The following is a 17,510-nucleotide window of genomic DNA, read 5'->3' as shown; positions in this document are numbered from 1 at the left end:
ATATTCGGTCGAATTTGAGCCAAGCTCGACCTCCTATTGTCTTGGCTAGCCAACTACGCTATTTTTGAGCACAATAAACATTAATAAGTGACCATAATTAACAAACAAGAAAAAATTATTTAATGATGGAAAAAAAAAGCTGATTCATCCTGATTTCATGGATATATATATATATATATATATATATATATATATATATATATTTTTATTTTGATTTTAAAAATCCTCGGTTCAAAATAGAATGGAAAGTGAACGCTAATATTTTTTTTAATCTTTTATATAATAGAATTTTTTAAATTTTACGTGGGACTTGAACCCAATACTTTTCACACCCTTCCAACCCAATGTTAAAATGAAAACAAAGGGTGTAAACGAGTCAAACCCGAGCTCGACTAGGCTCAAGCTCGACTTATAAATAATTTTCAAAGCTCGCTTATTATATGTAATTTATATATGAGTGTGTAAGTATATATATACATATTATTTAGTCACGTATCATGATTTTATATATAATAACAATGATTATATTATATTTTATTATATAATGCCATGACAAATTTCCAATGTGCCATACCACCATACTATAATTTGAATAAAAAATAATATAAATACTAGGCTTGTAAGTCGCCTTGATAAATGAAGTTCGGGTTAGTTTACCAAACAAGTTTATTTAGAATCGAGTTGTATTAAGCTTGGTTCAATCCGAGTTCTTTACGAGCCGATCTTGAGTAACTTACAAACGACTTGACCCGTTTACTCTCGTATTGAAAACCGAAGAGTTTGGATCAAATACATAGCAACTTGCTTCAGATTAGATATTATTCAAATCGTTTCAAATATAAATTATATAATATCAACGGTTTCAAACCCGTATTACTGAGAGGTTAAATCGGAACACGTATACAATCACTAACACTAACACTAACCAAAAAAAATAGGAACCATATTTATTGGCGCACTTTAAGCAATTTTAAATGGATATTATATTAATTGGCGCACTTTAAACCTATAAACAACCGTACGCATAAATATTTATTTTTTTAAAATATTTATTTTTAAAAAATATTTTATTTAAAATGAAATGAAAATATTATCAAGTTGGTCTAGTGGTAACATGTCTATCCTTCCTTAGTGAAAATACATGTTCGATTCTCACTTGAGTAAGTTTCTTCAACACACGTTCGATTCTCACTTGCGTCAGTTCCTTTGAAGCAGGTTCGATTTATCACTTGGGCCAGATCGAATGACAAGGTAAATGAACGAATCAGGGCATTAATCCCGGGTTCAAACCCAAAAGAGAGCAAGGGTTTACAAATTCCATTATATTCCCGCACAACATAGGGTACAGTCTCACAATAGTCGATGAATCAATCTTGAACAAAGCTCTAGAGCCAGCTGGACCATATATATAACCCAAGCCCTAACTTTGGGCCACCCAAAAATCAAGGCCTAAAGTTTTTTACTAATAAATATATTAATATTAGGTTAAGGAAAAAAAAAATAAATAATAATCAATAATTTTGCTTTATGCATTGAAAGTTTCAACATGTTCGTTTAATAAGTTATTGGAATATATTTTCACACATAAGATAACTAAAAAAATAAAAATAAAAAATTAACTCCGTTAATTATAAATCTGTTAGTTTATTATTGTCTATGTCCCAAAGTTTGAGTAAAGGAGGATGGTTTATATCAAATTGTTTTAGTAGTTTTAGAAAGAAGGCGTTAACATTTTAGTTAAATTTAGGTCTCCAAAAACATTAAACCAACCTTACATAATCCAAAAAATATGTTTACACGTGAGATTTTTAATAGAAACATGAGTCAAGTTACTAACACAAGCCAAAAAATAGAAACCATAGCTTTGGCGCACTTTAAGCCTAAAAAGTAAAAACTTAAAAAGATCATAATATCTTTTAAAAAGTTAAATAGATACATAATATTAATTGGCGCACTTTAAGCCTATAAACGGTTACCATACGCATACATATAGAGTCATCAAAATCCTATAACCGTCTCATCAGTCATCACCACTCACTGTGTGTTTTCCGGCAAGCGATTGCCGGCCGTTTGTTCTCCGGAGACATTCGTTTATTACTTATATACGCTCCGTCCACAGGTATATTATTCATTTCTCATTTTTTGTTACGGCGATCGAGTGTTTAACGAGATATTACAGTCAGATTATTAGTTTCGCGTAATGTTACATTGTTATGAGATTGATTTTGCAATATATTTGAGTACTGATTTGATATGAGTTGTTATGTTGTATATGTAGGATGTAACCGTTAATTGTGGCTATAATGTTCATCATTTGTTTGTTTATTAATCGAGTATTATTCTATATAGGTGAATCTAGCTCATGAATATGTTATATGGCTCGTTACTCGAGATCGGCTATTTAAAAGCTCGAATCGAGCCGACCTTAAACGAGGCAGAGCTTCCTTATCAAGTCCGAGCCTATTATCTACATAGTTTATATATAGGAAAAGCACTATATAATATTTTTATTATATATAAGAGGATGATAAGAATAAGTAAATAATGTATATTATGTTATATGTAAAAGTTATGATTAAAAAATGTATATATAATGACTTGATTAGTGTAGTAATTGATTTTGCAACATATTTGAGTACAGACTGACTGTGATATGAGTTGTTTTGTTGTGTATGGAAGATGTAACTGTTGTTTGTGGCTATAATGTTAATCATTTCATTGCTAATTAAGTATTTAGTTGTTTTATTGGCTATGATGTGAATAAGGTTGTATCATGTAGGCATGTAAACAAACTGAACGTTCTGTGAACAGTTTGTTTAATTAATAACATGAACAAAAGTTTTGTCCGTTTAATTAAATGAACGAACATGAACATGTGCTTTGTTTGTTCATTTATGTTTGTGAACGTTCGTTTAAATATTAATAGACAGAATTAAATATGATTTGTATTTTATTTACTTTCATTTATTCTTTATATTTGTTCGTTTGTGTTCGTTTACGTGTGTTCATATTTGTCATTTATGTTTGTTTAATTATGTTCATTCATATTCGGGAACTATAGGTTGAGATTTTTAATGATTACAAACATGTTCATTTTTAAACGAGTGAAGTTAAACAAGAATATTTGTTTGATTTACTATCCATATACGTGTTTGTTCGGTTCGCTTACAGACGTAGTATCATGTATATAAAGTAGCTGTCATTTCAATACTGTATGTGGAACTTGATGTCTGCAAATTCACATTATGAATCTATGATAAGATATTAAGATTAACCTTTATTTTCACTGATTCACTCTTTCATGTAATATTTTATAGGTTATATATCTTGAATCTTGTTGCTGAATATGGCACCTCCTGCTAAGAGTGTCAAAAATCTGAAGTTCAAACCAGAGAGTGTTCAGAAAGCTCTGGTAAATGTGATATTAATCAATGAACTTCCATTCTCTGCCGTTGAACAAGATGAAGTTAGAGCAGCTATGGAAACTGAATTTCCTGGCTTTCGAATTCCCTCTAGTGAATCGATTTCTAGTGATTGTGCCCAACTTTTCATGGATGAGAAGTTGAAGCTGAAAAGTTTAATTGAAAGAACAAAGCAAAGGGTTTGCTTAAGCTTGGATACTTGGATATCAAGCCAATCAGTGAATTACTTATGCATAACTGCTCATTTTATCGATGACAGTTGGAATCTATACAAGAAAATCATCGGTTTTACTCCGATTTGTAAGGATAATGGAGAGGAGATAGGTAAAGTGGTTGAAAAGTGTTTATTTGATTGGGGAATTAATAATGTTTTGGCCATTTCTGCTGGCAATGCAAGCTCATATGATGCTGCCATTAGTTATCTGGGAACGAGTTTCGTGAATCCTGTGTTGGATGGTAAGTTTCTTCGCCTTAAATGTCTTGTTGAGCTCACCAACACTATGATAAAAGGGGCTTTAAAAGATTATGAGCAACCCACGTGCAGCAGTTAGACAGGTGCTAGAATCACCAGACAGGATTAAAGAGTTTAAACAACACGCTAAAGAAGATGTTGAAGAATTTGTTAGAACATATGGTAGAGAATATGGTAGAATGTATGCTAGAGAACATGGGATAACATCCAAATCTTTTTTGACTCTTGATAGTCCGTCTAGATGGACCTCAGCTTTTGAGATGTTGCAGAAGGCTCAAAAGTTTGGAATAGTTTTCAGCCGGTTAAGGAATGAAGATCCAAGCTATATTCACGTTGATTGGGAAAAGATGAGGAATGCGGTATACTTCCTACATGTTTTTCATCAATCACATGAAAAGATATTAGCATCGCGTGTGACATCTAATATATTTCTTGATGAAATTGCCACTATCGAATGTCATTTGGATAATTGGGGAAAGTCGTGTGTGGGCAGCGAGAAACGTTTCTTTAAGGCACTTGAGTTGAAATGGAAGTATACCGAGTATTGGGGAAACGTTGAAAATTCAAATATGTTAATATACATCGCGAGTATTCTTGACCCTCGTCAAAAAACTGAATGTATGGAAGGGTATTTTTTAAACAGTAAATACAAGCATGATTACACTGATGAAGGAGAACCTACATGGAAAAAGAAGGCGGAATGGGTAGTTTCTTCTGCATATGATTTGTTCAACGAGTATGCAGGTAATGTCGAGGGCCCACGCCAAACTGCAAGCTTTAAACGTGTGGGTACGTGGACTATTTGTACAATGACACAGAGTCAATAGGGTTGTTCCAGAGACGGGTGGTGGGCTTCGGAGGTAATGCAGGACGTGTGACGGAAATTGATGTATACCTTAACGAGGACGAGGTTTTTGAAGATTATGAAGGGTTTGATGTGTTACTCTGGTGGAAGGTTAATAGTGAAAGATTTCCAGTTCTGTCTAATATGGCTAAAGATGTTTTGGCAATTCCAATATCCGCAGTTCCATTGGAGTCGGATATTAATGTTGATGGTAATTTGTTGGATGAATTTAAAACTTCTTTGTCTCCTTCGATGGCTGAAGCTTTGGTCTGCACTCAAGATTGGATAAAAAAGTCAAAGAAGCAAGTCAAAGTGAAGGATGGTTCAACTAAACTTGCTGACAAAATCTTGAAAGGTAGTTTTGTGATTTAAATTTTTTACCATGCATGTTATTTTTGTGTTTCTTAGGGGAGCGAATCACTAAATGCGGTTTTGAAAAACGACCAACCAAACTGGCCAGGTTAGCTGTGTCAGTCAAAACAGTTCGGTTTTGACAGTTTCACTATTTCTCTTTAGTATTTGTTATATAATTTAGAGTGATAATAATAAATTGATAATATAATTATAAATGTATATACATTAGTGCATGTTCCAAAAAGAAAAATAAAAGTTACACAACTGGTTATGTTTACACTAATGTTTTCAAATTCCAAACCGTTAACCGAACTGTCAAACTGCCAAACCGATCAATTAGCTTCACTGTTTGGGAGGTTTGCTTGATTCTAACATCCCTAGTGTTTCTGTTATTCATCTATTTGTTATAATTTTCATATAAAATTGTAATAACAATTATTTTTGTAGGTATTTATGAACAATTGGAGGGCGCTACTAGTGGAAGCGGGTAAAACTTGTTGATGGTATATTAATCAAGGTAGTCAGATATTTATCGGTTTAAGGTGTACTTTTAGACTGACTAGTTCATGTTGGTTCGATTTTCAGTACTGTTTGTTTTCAGTTTTAGCACGTGTTGATTCGTATTCTGGTTATGTCGTTTTTCATCTTTGGTTCGTGTTGGTTGGATTAAGTATGACTAATGTCTAGTTTTCTCTTTGCATTTCCGGTTTTAATGCTATCGTATAACTTTTTATTAATATTGTGTTTTCCTATGTTTGTTAATCTTATTCTTTTTTTTGCTTGCTATTCTAACACTACACAATTACTCAGACTAATCTTATGTACCCTATTACTCATTACCTATTTGCCTGACAATATATTTGTTAATTTGTTGAGATTGACTCGTTGGGGTTGCGAGGTTCGGGTATAGCTTATTCAAAGGAGTCGTGCTTTAGCGGTACCTAAACGACTTTATTAACGGGAGGTCACCGGTATGAGTTTCGTTTGTGACATAGATGTCGTGTGTGATTAAGAAGTTTTATTTATATAGGTCTTTGGCCGATGAGTTTCTTCTTGAAATTGGTGGCGGGCGATGGGTGTATCCAGGTTTTGTTGCATTGGTGGATCTTTCTTTGGGCCAAACCGGGCCGCGACCCCACCACGTTTTTCGCCCGGTGGTGTATATTTTCTGGAAAAGTTAGACATATATATATGTATTGAGTCCGGCCCAACCAAGTTATTTGAGTCTGGCTTTCCATATTATATGAGTTCGGGCCAGTCTTGAATTTTTATAAAAATAAAGTTTCTTCAAAGCCGAAGAACGAGAAATCATTCACAAAATAAACATAAAGATAAAGAAATCAAGCCTAAGAAATAAAACTCCATAAGACCAAGCCCAAAAGATTTTTAAACAAAAAAAACTAAACATTTTGTTTGAACACAACAACAAATGAAGTTTCCATTGTGCGTTGGCCACCGTGTGACTTATTGGTTCGGCACATAAGTCAGAACAAAAGTTGAGAAACATGCAGATGAATTGGTGAAATCGATTAATCGACTGATTGGACATTGTTGTCTGCTAAGGCCTGAGGTTCGGTAGTGACTCGCGTGGGAGTGAATTTGATTAATCGTAACAGTTAACAAAAGCAAGCATATACCAGGATCGACAATTCATATTCCACCATTTAGTATTTCTTTCAATTTGACCCAGCCCGAACCGTCACAATCAGAGGTTGGTTGTTAAAAATGAATATATAAAAATTAAATTAACCACGTGGAATAATAATCAATATGCCAAACGCCACCACCATAGTGGCTAGAATCATGCTCTCTTTCCCTCATTCACATTCGTCGTACCTAGACACCACTTAATTTCCCCTTATAATAAAATGCTTCTTTCATCACTGTGCATCAAACCTTCATTTCGAATAACAACTAACCTTGACAATTACAAACCCTCACGCTGTAATCACCACCGCCACTTATCGGTTCCTAATAATAATAATATTAGGGCTTCTTCAATTTCAACTGCTGCTTCAACCGAACCACAGACCACTGCTGGTATGGCTCAAGATGGATCATCCACACATCAGCATCCATTGCAGGTTTAACCTAATTAAGTTATTGTTGTATTTGTATTTGCTCGTGTATATGTTTGATTTATTGTTTTGTGATTGAGTGATTTGTTAGGTTAGGTAAGCGAATGATTTTTTGTTTAAATTGGTGAAAAATAAATAATTAATTAATTAGGTTTATTGAAATATGAAATGGTTAATTTGAACAAAACAAGTTGAATTTGGGGGTTTTTTGGATCTAGGAATGGTTGTGTATGGTATGGTATGGTATGGTATGAAATACTAGGGGTGTGAACGAGCAGAACCTGAGCTTGACTAGGCTTGAGCTCAGCTCGTTTAACTTATAGAAAGCTCTCGGCTCGTATAACCTATAGCAAGCTCGAGCTCGGCTCGTTTAAATTATCAAAAGCTCAAGCTCTGCTCGTTTTGAGCTGCATTTTTAAGGCACGAACTAGCTTGTGAGTAGTTTTTCACGCTCGGATCTATTTGAGCTTTTTTTGTGAGCCGGTATCGAGTGGCTCGGCTTGTTTACACTCTTATATGGAGACTAGGGGTGTGCAAAGTTGGTTTGGTTATGGTCTATGGGGGCTTAACGACAACCATAACCGAGTTTTGGTTATTGAAAATTGCTTAAACATAACAAAATGGTCGTTTAACCGTTGATTATGGGTCGCTTTTGGTTAAGTTCGGTTAATCGTCCAGAGTTTTTTTTTTTTTTTTTGGTTCCGGTTGAGAATGGTTTCCTGGCTCAATTATGAAGTTTTGAAGCTAAAATGTTCCGGTTATAAGTTTGGTTATGGTGTTCGAAGCTCGGTTGTAGATATTTGCAGTGTGAATTTGAATGTTTGAATATAGAAGTTGAAGTATAGAATTTGGAAAAACACAAACATACAAGGTTCAGTTCGGTTTGTGTTAAAGTCAGTTGACAAAGAAACATTAACCATTACCCGTAACCAAATGGTCAGTTAACCAGATTTGCTTAACGGCTTAACCATAACCCATCAGTTTTGTTGATTATGGTTAATTGTTTTTGTTAACCGTTTGGTTTTCAGTTATGGTATGGTCTTTGCTCTCACAGTCTCACCCCTAATGGAAACACTGGGAAACAAAAGATTTTGGTTTACTTTGAGCCACTAAACTTAATGGTGTATACAATTATTAATTTCAGTCATATTCTCTATTTGTCACACTGTTCTTGCTGTGTGATCTTTGAATGTATTCTTGGTATATAGTCTTACGAAAGCTAATATTCTTTGAAATGCAAATCTTACTAGTTGCTGTCTCAAACTAACAAAAGTTATGTTTGTTTTTAATTTTCCAGGTTGCAAAACGGCTAGAGAAATTCAAAACAACAATATTCACACAAATGAGTTCACTCGCGATACAACACGGAGCAATAAACCTCGGTCAAGGATTCCCGAACTTTGACGGGCCCGAGTTTGTGAAAGAAGCCGCCATTCAAGCCATAAAAGACGGTAAAAACCAATACGCCCGCGGGTACGGGGTACCTGATCTCAACTCAGCTATCGCATACCGTTTCCATAAAGACACCGGGCTCACAGTTGACCCGGAAAAAGAAATAACCGTCACTTCTGGTTGCACCGAAGCCATTGCTGCTACTATTTTAGGATTAATCAACCCTGGAGATGAGGTAATCGTTTTCGCCCCGTTTTATGATTCTTATGAAGCCACTTTATCAATGGCCGATGCCAAAATTACCTGCATTACCCTCCGTCCTCCCCATTTTGCCCTTCCGATTGAAGAACTAAAATCCAAAGTTTCGAAAAATACCCGTGCTTTTCTGATGAACACTCCACATAACCCGACGGGTAAAATGTTTACCCGTGAAGAACTTGATCAAATCGCATCGTTATGCATTGAAAACGATGTTTTAGTATTTAGCGACGAAGTTTATGACAAATTATCGTTTGAAATGGATCATATTTCTATCGCTTCACTCCCTGGGATGTACGAACGAACCGTGACGTTAAACTCGCTAGGAAAAACGTTTTCATTAACGGGCTGGAAAATCGGGTGGGCCATAGCCCCGACACATTTTATCTGGGGTGTTAAACAAGCCCATTCTTACTTAACATTTGCCACGTCAACACCTATGCAATTTGCTGCTGCGACGGCTTTGCGGGCCCCAGATTCTTATTACGAGGAGTTGAGGAAAGATTACAAGGCAAAGAAGGAGATTTTGGTGGCGGGTTTGAAGAGTGTCGGGTTTAATGTTTACCCGTCTAGTGGGACCTACTTTGTGGTGGTGGATCATACCCCGTTCGGGCTTCCGGATGACGTGGCGTTTTGCGAGTATTTGATTAAGGAAGTTGGTGTTGTGGCAATTCCGACGAGTGTGTTCTATTTGGACCCGAGTGAGGGGAAGAATCTAGTGAGGTTTACTTTTTGTAAAGACGAGGAGACGCTTAGGAATGCCGTTGCAAGAATGAAAGAGCGACTGGTGCGCAAGTGATGCTTACGGGTAATCGCGAGGTAGGGGTATGTAGTGATTGATGGATGTCTTGATGTTATGTCTATTTGTTGCCGTGTTTTGTTTGTGTAATTGGTTACATTATGCTTAGTTTTAAATAAAATCTAAAGACGATAAAACATCGTTTTCAGATGCGGATACTTCGGGTCTTAGACCGCGATGAAGATTATTGATAAAGTGCCCATTTTAGCAATAATCTTCATTTCAAGCATCTTATTATTTGATGATAGTAAGTAGTAACCTAACTTTACCAACATGTGAGATTTATTAAACAACACTAGTTTCAAAAAATACTTTCTAGGTCAAACTTTGACCCCAAATTGCTAAAAATATGTCCACGTGGATTGTCAAATCTTAAATGCAATCTCAATTTATTCAAAATCTTTTTAGGATCTCTTATATTTGTTTTCAATTGGATTGTTGGAAGGTTTCTTTTTGACTTTATGTTGATTACACTAAGGTTCATGTGACTCTTTTTAAATCACACTCCACTCTCCCTCTAAAAAGTTCATTAAATGAGTTATACTTTAGATCGGATCAATAAAAACTCGAAATAAGCTGAGTTTTTTCGAACTTGAATCGGGCCCGAGCCTTAAATAAAGCTCATTTGCTGGAACTCAAGCCTAGTGTGTTTTTAAGTTTTACATATCTTGGATTTCTATGTATTAATCTCACACTACAGACTCGTTTAAGGTCTTTATAAAAAAATATATGTTTAAAAATATATATAAATTAATAAATATATAACAAACGAGCCGAATTTGAGCTTGAAAAGTCAACTCGCGAGCCAAGCTTAGGCTCGGGGTCGGCTCATTTATACCCCTTGGGCCCGAGAACACCAAAGCAAGAGCGAAACTAAAGGTGGAATTTACACTAATCCTTCCAGTCTAAAGGCAAGATTTACACGATGTTTCACCCATACAAAAAAAAAAAAAAAACAAAAAACTATGCCTTCAAAATATCTGTTATGATTGAATATTGCTTTAGTCATAGCCAGCTAAATACATCTAGAAGTTTGCATGTATTATCTTCTTCAAAGACGGATTTAATAGATCCCTGCTAGCCATATAATAGAGACTACCCATGAGATACAAAGATATGTTCGGCTGATTATGGCATGCAATAAACTCTTCACTCTTCCATCACTTAGGTTTTTTATATATTGTCATTCATATCCCAACTTCTCAATATGTTACTAATTCAAACAAACATTATAAAAGTGAATGTGACCTTTCCATCAATATATAAGTAAACTTTTAACACTTTGATATTATGAGTGTCACAGTATTGGATAATGAATACTCGAAAACCAGTAAGGCATACGAGATTACTCTATATAGGTCGATATATGATGAGATTGGAATCCCGATAAGCTTGAGCGAATAACCTTTTGGTTTGGCAAGTTTATCGGCCCTCACCAACATTATACGAATGAGACACCCCCAATTTTACAAGACTAACATCGCAACCATAAACTAATCTGAAGATACGGCATAACAATTCTTGTACAAACAAATAAACATGATAGCAAGCCAAAAATCGGTTCAAAGAGTAAAGTCACGAACGCAGTAGTGCAATGTACAACCGCTGAAAGCACAAATCGAATGAACAGTAACTCTTAGACACAAGAAATTATACTGAGTATAATTAAACAAATTGTTAAGTAACTAAAAACAATTTGTTAACTAAACAAATATGCTAAATTCATTATTTTGACCAAATTTTTTTAACCATATTTTTAAGTCCAAATGGCAAAACTGGAAAAAAAAAACAAAACAACAAACTTAAAACCTACACAAAACAGTACGATTTTCTTTATTTAAAACTAAAACCCATAATTCCGGGTTTTGCTAACTTTGTTGTCAAAATGCTTCGTTAGTTGCTGATTAATCTCTTATGAATATTATTTTTATACGACATAATTTTGCTATCCAAAAAAGGCTAGCGGCGCAACTTGTTGCTTGTTTGCCTTCTTAATTGACACAAGCACCGTTTATTAATGAATGAAAAAATGAATCTCTATTTGGTCAAAACTGCTCAAATTTTAAGAACTTATATATAAAATTTGATACATATGTATCCATAATTGAAAAGTAACATACAAAACAATCCAATTAATCCTGATTAATCACTTCTCGTTGACCAATTACCTAATTTTAAACCATTAGTTTTAGCCCAAAATGTTGTTGAGACCGGACCAAACCGTCGGGTCGAACCGGAATGTGGTCCACCAACCGGTCCGGTTCTATATAGTTTGCTCGGCTCCAAAGAACCGGTTGACTGCCCTGTTCTATGTCCGGTCCAGTTATCAAAACATTGCATTTTATAATGCATTCATGCCCAATTTAAAATGTATTAATAGTGAATGAGGTGAGTAAAATCCCAACAAGATCCAACAGGGTCAACTCTCCATTCCACGGAGGCTGCCTGTGAATTGAATTAATCAATCGTACGCGCCTACACACGTTATTTATATATATATATATATAAACCTACACAATCAGATCTTCAAATTCTCGCTACAATACTATCTGCAGCAGATCTCATGAGTCCTAATCGTTCTCTCGTTATCTTACTCTTCGTCGTTATCCTCACTGCATCTCGCGTTTACGCACAGGTACATACATGCACACAGTACACTCGATTGTGTGTTAATTGATATGCGATTTGAGTTGGATTTTGAAGCAATTGATTATTTTGTTTAGGATGTTGAAGGTGAGAAGAATGACGGTGAAGACTCAACAACCGGATCTGTTATAGATCTAGGCCGACGTGGCAAAGTCAGTTTACTAAACCCTAGCTTTTTTATTTTAATTTGATTTGATATGATTTGATTTTTATATTTAATTGTAATGAATGATTATTGAGATTGATTTAGGCTATTAGGATAGAGATGATAGTTTAGTAATCAGTTAATGTAAACTATATACAGCATAGTCATAAATTTCATTTGATTAATGCATATTTAGTTAAGTTAGGTTTATATTTTGGTTTAATTTGATTTATGTATTTAATTTTAATGTAATGAATGATTATTGAGATTGATTTAGACTACTACTAGGAGATAATAAGCTAAACTTATACAGAGATGATAGTTTTTAGTTAGTTAATGTAAACTCAAGTTTCTCAACACATTCAGCATCTAGTCATAGTTATGTTGATTGATTGCGGATAGAGTTTTGATACATTGGAACTAGGGGTGTAAACGGTGAAGACTCAACAACCGGATCTGTTTTAGATCTCGGCTGACGTGGCAAAGTCAGTTTACTAAACCCTAGCTTCGTTTTATTTGATTTGTGTATTTGATTGTAATGTAATGAATGATTATTGAGATTGATTTAGGCTGCTAAGAGATTAATAACCTAAACTAATATAGAGATGATAGTTTTGTAATTAGTTAATGTAAACTCAGTACATTCAACATCTAGTCATAATTTGATTTGAATTATGGATATTTAATTAAGTAAGCCCTAGGTTTTTTTATTAGCTTGATTTGATTTGATTTATGTATTTAATTGTAATGTAATGAATGGCTATTGAGATTGATTTTGGATACTAGGAGATAATAAGCTAAACTAATATAGGATTATAGGGATGGTGTAAAGTAGCTGATCAGTCCGTGAACTACTTGAAATTGGCTTGTTAAAAACGTGAATCGAGCCAAGCTTAGGCGAGCTTTATTAAGGATCGTATGTTAAATGAGCTAGAGGTGGTTCGTGACTCGTGAGCCTAAACGAACTCTTTATTTATATATAATAATTGTTATTGAATGTACTTATATGATAATAGTTAAATAATAAACTCAAATGTATTCAATATATGGCTATAGGTTTGCTAATTGACTGTGGATCAATAGAATTTTGATCCATGGAACCCTTTTTATTTAGGTTTGGGAAGTTATAGGTGGCATTTAGGTTGGGTTTAAGTTGTAAGAGGTGTTGTTTTGTGATGACATCTGTTTATAAGCATGTTATTTGGTCTGGATTTTTAGATTCAAAATGCAGCAATGAGACACGCATTAGATAGACTGATAGAGTATGCACGAAAAATTGCTTCATTCCAATGTTGAAATTACACAATATGGTCAGTTTTATGGTAAAAACTTTAACAAGGCTTGTGGAGCTAACCCTAGCAGGCTGGCATTATAAGTTCTGTAATTCTTGTAGTCACATAGTTAGCCTTTTGGTAAAACCGAGAGCATGAGTTGACAGACTCACTTCTTTGGTTGACCATTCACTTGCTTCTAAAGTATTTTCTTGAATGTTTGATCTTATTTTCATACTGGTCTTAAATCTGAATTCAGTGTGATGAATCTGTTAAGTTGACAGTTGTCTGATTTTTGTAGCTTGATTGAAAATTCTAACCTTTCAGATTCCTATTTGAATCGTGATTGATTTTTGTATCTGATAATATGATGGTCTATGTTGTTTATTGAAGTATTGAACAACATGCTATCATTAATTTTGTATAATTCATCTTAATGTGTATATTACGATTGTGCAGGTTGTTGTGGAGACACTTAAAAACAATGTTATAGGTGATAAGATTGATCCAAAAGCTGTACTAAATTTGGATCCTGGTCTGGGAATCTTTGATGCATTCTTTGCTAGTTTTTCAATGATCCTTGTCAGCGAGGTGTGTGCTCTTTCCTCATATAATCAACCTTTTGTATATGTTATCGTTGCACAACGAACAACGAAGACAAACGTTCTTTTGACTCATTACTTACAACTACCAAGATTTGGGTTATGTTTTATCACCAAGTGGTCAAATGGGTAAAATAAAAGTTAGCTAAATATAAACAAGTCAAATGGCTTAAAAGCAGCCCAAGGTTTGCTTAGAGGGCATATAACTTCTTACATCACTTTAATAAAAAATACAGTTATTGAAATAATATAAAATCACATTTGACAAAAAAAAAAAAACTATTAGCAAAAAAATATATGTGGTTTTTGAAATAATAATGACTTCTGGTTGAATACATTTTTCGTGAATAATTGCTCTGCTTCTATGAGCTTTTTCTTCTTTTAAAATAACTAACTGATTTTCCATTTATTGATTTCTTGTAGATTGGAGATGAAACTTTTATTATAGCAGCTCTTATGGCAATGCGTCATCCTAAGTCAATTGTTTTATCTGGTGCCCTCAGTGCACTGTTTGTGATGACGGTACACACAAAAACAGATATACCATGTTTTAATAGCATTTTCTTTGCAAAAGTTGGTCTGTTTTCAAATAATTAAAGATTTGTTTTGGTTAACTTGGTATGCAGATACTTTCTACAGGGCTTGGTAGGATTGTTCCAAATTTGATATCCAGGAAGCACACAAACAGTGCTGCTACAGGCATGTAGTTGACTTTTTTTGCTTAAATGTTGATTATTATGCATAAATACTTTTAAGGGTACATACTTTTTGCTTGTTGTTCTTGTATTTAAACTGCATATAAAATATAAAGATTGGTAGACATTTAAGTTTTTGCTTGTCAATGCAGTTCTTTATGCATTTTTTGGGCTGCGTTTGCTCTATATTGCTTGGAGATCAGATTCAAAGGCGTCTCAGAAAAAGGAGATGGAAGAAGTAAGTCTTTGTTTATTTGCACTCTGAACACTAAATCATACTTTTAGTGAATGTTAGAAAGAAAATTGTCAAAAATACCCTTAAGGATTTTGTTCATATAACACGTTAAACTCTTGTCTTTATTTCTGTCTGATATAAATTTTTAACTTTTTTAACTTAAATCTCGTTTTTCATGATTACACCCCTAAACTTTAATAAAATAACTTTTTCGTTAACTTTATAAGTCTAGGGATTCAATACATACATGTGTGTGTGTGCACACGTGCATCATGTGTGTGCACGCGTGCATCATGTGTGTGCATGTTCGAAATAAACTCACATTGTACCAATAAGTATTTTTTGTGTGAATGAATTTTAGTGGTCTTATTGTGTGTTATGAAGGCCATTATCAAGGTTTGTTTTAGCTGAATAAGGTTTTTAATAGATAAACAGAATATAACAAAGTCAAAGTTTCATGTACATATAGTCCCATAAAATGTCAAATTTCTATGTTGAGTTAATCACATAAATGTATTTTTGCTTTATATTGATTAAATAAACATTTGACAACAAACTGTATACAGGTAGAAGAAAAACTAGAATCCGGACAAGGAAAAACTGCTGTTCGTCGGTTTTTTTCTAGGTTCTGTACACCTATTTTCTTGGAGGTACGCTTAATTCAATGGTTCATAAGTTCATTATTGTTATTGTTTAGTTACTTCTTATTGTTACATGAATTAATATAAGATGCACAAAAGTTAACAAAGCCAAGATTTTTAAACTTGAAATTTAATCACTGGATTAATTTATCTTTTTATCGTATTTTGTTTGCAGTCATTTATTTTGACATTTTTAGCTGAGTGGGGGGATCGAAGCCAGATCGCAACAATTGCTGTAAGATATATTCTTCTATATTTATCTGACTATATTATTACAAGAACATATTACAACCCAAACCGACCCAATATTAACTAAACGGGTCGACATTACTACCATTAGTTTGATGAATTTACCCTTGAATATGCAGCTAGCTACACATAAAAACGCGGTCGGGGTTGCTGTGGGGGCGACAATAGGTCACACGATCTGCACATCAGTAGCGGTAGTTGGTGGAAGTATGTTGGCATCAAAAATATCACAAGGGACAGTTGCAACAGTTGGTGGACTGTTATTTCTTGGGTTCTCGTTATCTTCATATTTCTACCCTCCTCTATAACAAATTAACAACGGTTAGGTTCATTATTAATGCTTGATATATACGTATTATCCTCTTTTTAAGTTTATTATTGTATTCTTTTTGTATTAATATGTGTAAAACATTATCTTAATGGATAGTTTTGACCCATCAAAACAAAGTTTAGTGAATCCAAAGTTTTTTTTTTGTTTCGGTTTTTGATTGATTTTTACCGGGTTGGGTCATTGAATTTAACCTAAGTTTTAGTAATAATGTGCACTTTAGAATTAAGAAATCCAGGCAATGGCAATCACATGAATAGTGTTTTGATTCAACTCATACTAAAGGGCTATAAACAATAAATTTTTCACCCTCCTCTTTTTGGCTTGTTATGTCATCGTAGAGGCGCACAAACAGGTTCCAGAGTAAAACTGGTTCGGGTTGGTCAACAAAAAGTCAAAATTGGGTTTAGTACAAACTAGTTCGGTTTGAAATTGGTTTCTTGATTGGGTTATGATCGGTTTTTGGATGGGTTTAGGCATGTTTTTGATTGGTTTGGTTTGGCACCGATTTCCAAGATGAGAATGATAAACCGGTCATAAGCCTACACAGTTTCTATCGATTCCAAACCGGTTTAGTTGTGGTTCGGTTCCCCGGGTCGGGTCGGTTAACGGGTTTCTGTGTGCTCCTCTATGTCATCATTTGCTTGTTTGGAAATGTACAATATAGAATGTCATTCGAATGCTAGATACAAGTATACAACCGTCTTGAAAGTCTATTGTTGGAACAAGTTATGTGGCATCATCTGGAACCGGTCGATTCGCCTTTTACTTTAAAACGATGTTTTGGATACGAACTTCAAAACAGGAACCTGAGTTTTATGTTCATAGTTTGATACATATTGGTTATGGTTCATCTGTCTGCTCTTTTGCAAAAAAGCTCTCTTATGGCTGAGATTATATTTGATACGTTTGTTTTTGTTTAGGTTCATTTGGTTTTTGGTTTTGTATCACTTTGACTCGACTTAGTGTAACCCGATTGACTTCATGAAAGCTACTCAATACATTATAAACCTGAAAATAATATGAACATACTTATTTAACTTAACGTATATTTTTAGTGTTCATTTATAAGGAAGGCC

General features: G+C 34.2%; 2 protein-coding genes across 2 annotated transcripts; both read left to right on the top strand.

The window, feature by feature from the left end:
• The first annotated feature begins 6,913 nt into the window (after window positions 1-6,913).
• Window positions 6,914-9,735, top strand: LOC143578388 (uncharacterized). The gene is made up of 2 exons (XM_077061983.1): window positions 6,914-7,176; window positions 8,468-9,735. The coding sequence occupies exons 1-2, from the start codon at window positions 6,961-6,963 to the stop codon at window positions 9,617-9,619; spliced, it is 1,368 nt and encodes a 455-aa protein (XP_076918098.1). The 5' UTR covers window positions 6,914-6,960; the 3' UTR covers window positions 9,620-9,735.
• Window positions 9,736-12,180: 2,445 nt separating this feature from the next.
• On the top strand, window positions 12,181-16,566 carry LOC143578402 (GDT1-like protein 3). Its single transcript, XM_077061993.1, has 9 exons — window positions 12,181-12,254; window positions 12,343-12,417; window positions 14,141-14,272; window positions 14,707-14,805; window positions 14,910-14,982; window positions 15,131-15,216; window positions 15,780-15,863; window positions 16,030-16,089; window positions 16,223-16,566. The coding sequence occupies exons 1-9, from the start codon at window positions 12,183-12,185 to the stop codon at window positions 16,409-16,411; spliced, it is 870 nt and encodes a 289-aa protein (XP_076918108.1). The 5' UTR covers window positions 12,181-12,182; the 3' UTR covers window positions 16,412-16,566.
• The last annotated feature ends 944 nt before the right edge of the window (window positions 16,567-17,510 follow it).

This window comes from Bidens hawaiensis, unplaced genomic scaffold (genome assembly GCF_021521415.1).
Source record: "Bidens hawaiensis isolate Kalapana, Puna unplaced genomic scaffold, B.hawaiensis_p1.1 tig00029268_1, whole genome shotgun sequence".
Classification (NCBI taxonomy): domain Eukaryota; kingdom Viridiplantae; phylum Streptophyta; class Magnoliopsida; order Asterales; family Asteraceae; genus Bidens; species Bidens hawaiensis.
Note: the sequence above shows the minus strand (reverse complement) of the source record. Positions and strands in the feature narration are given on the sequence as shown.

What these genes read in the sequence shown, in the direction of transcription:
- LOC143578402 (XM_077061993.1), top strand. Translation starts at nt 12,183, where the DNA reads ATGAGTCCTAATCGTTCTCTCGTTATCTTACTCTTCGTCGTTATCCTC. An exon ending in ATCTAGGCCGACGTGGCAAA is followed by an intron (nt 12,418 to 14,140) that starts GTCAGTTTACTA and finishes ACGATTGTGCAG; the next exon opens with GTTGTTGTGGAGACACTTAA. An exon ending in CACAAACAGTGCTGCTACAG is followed by an intron (nt 14,983 to 15,130) that starts GCATGTAGTTGA and finishes TTGTCAATGCAG; the next exon opens with TTCTTTATGCATTTTTTGGG.
- LOC143578388 (XM_077061983.1), top strand. Translation starts at nt 6,961, where the DNA reads ATGCTTCTTTCATCACTGTGCATCAAACCTTCATTTCGAATAACAACT. An exon ending in CACATCAGCATCCATTGCAG is followed by an intron (nt 7,177 to 8,467) that starts GTTTAACCTAAT and finishes TTAATTTTCCAG; the next exon opens with GTTGCAAAACGGCTAGAGAA.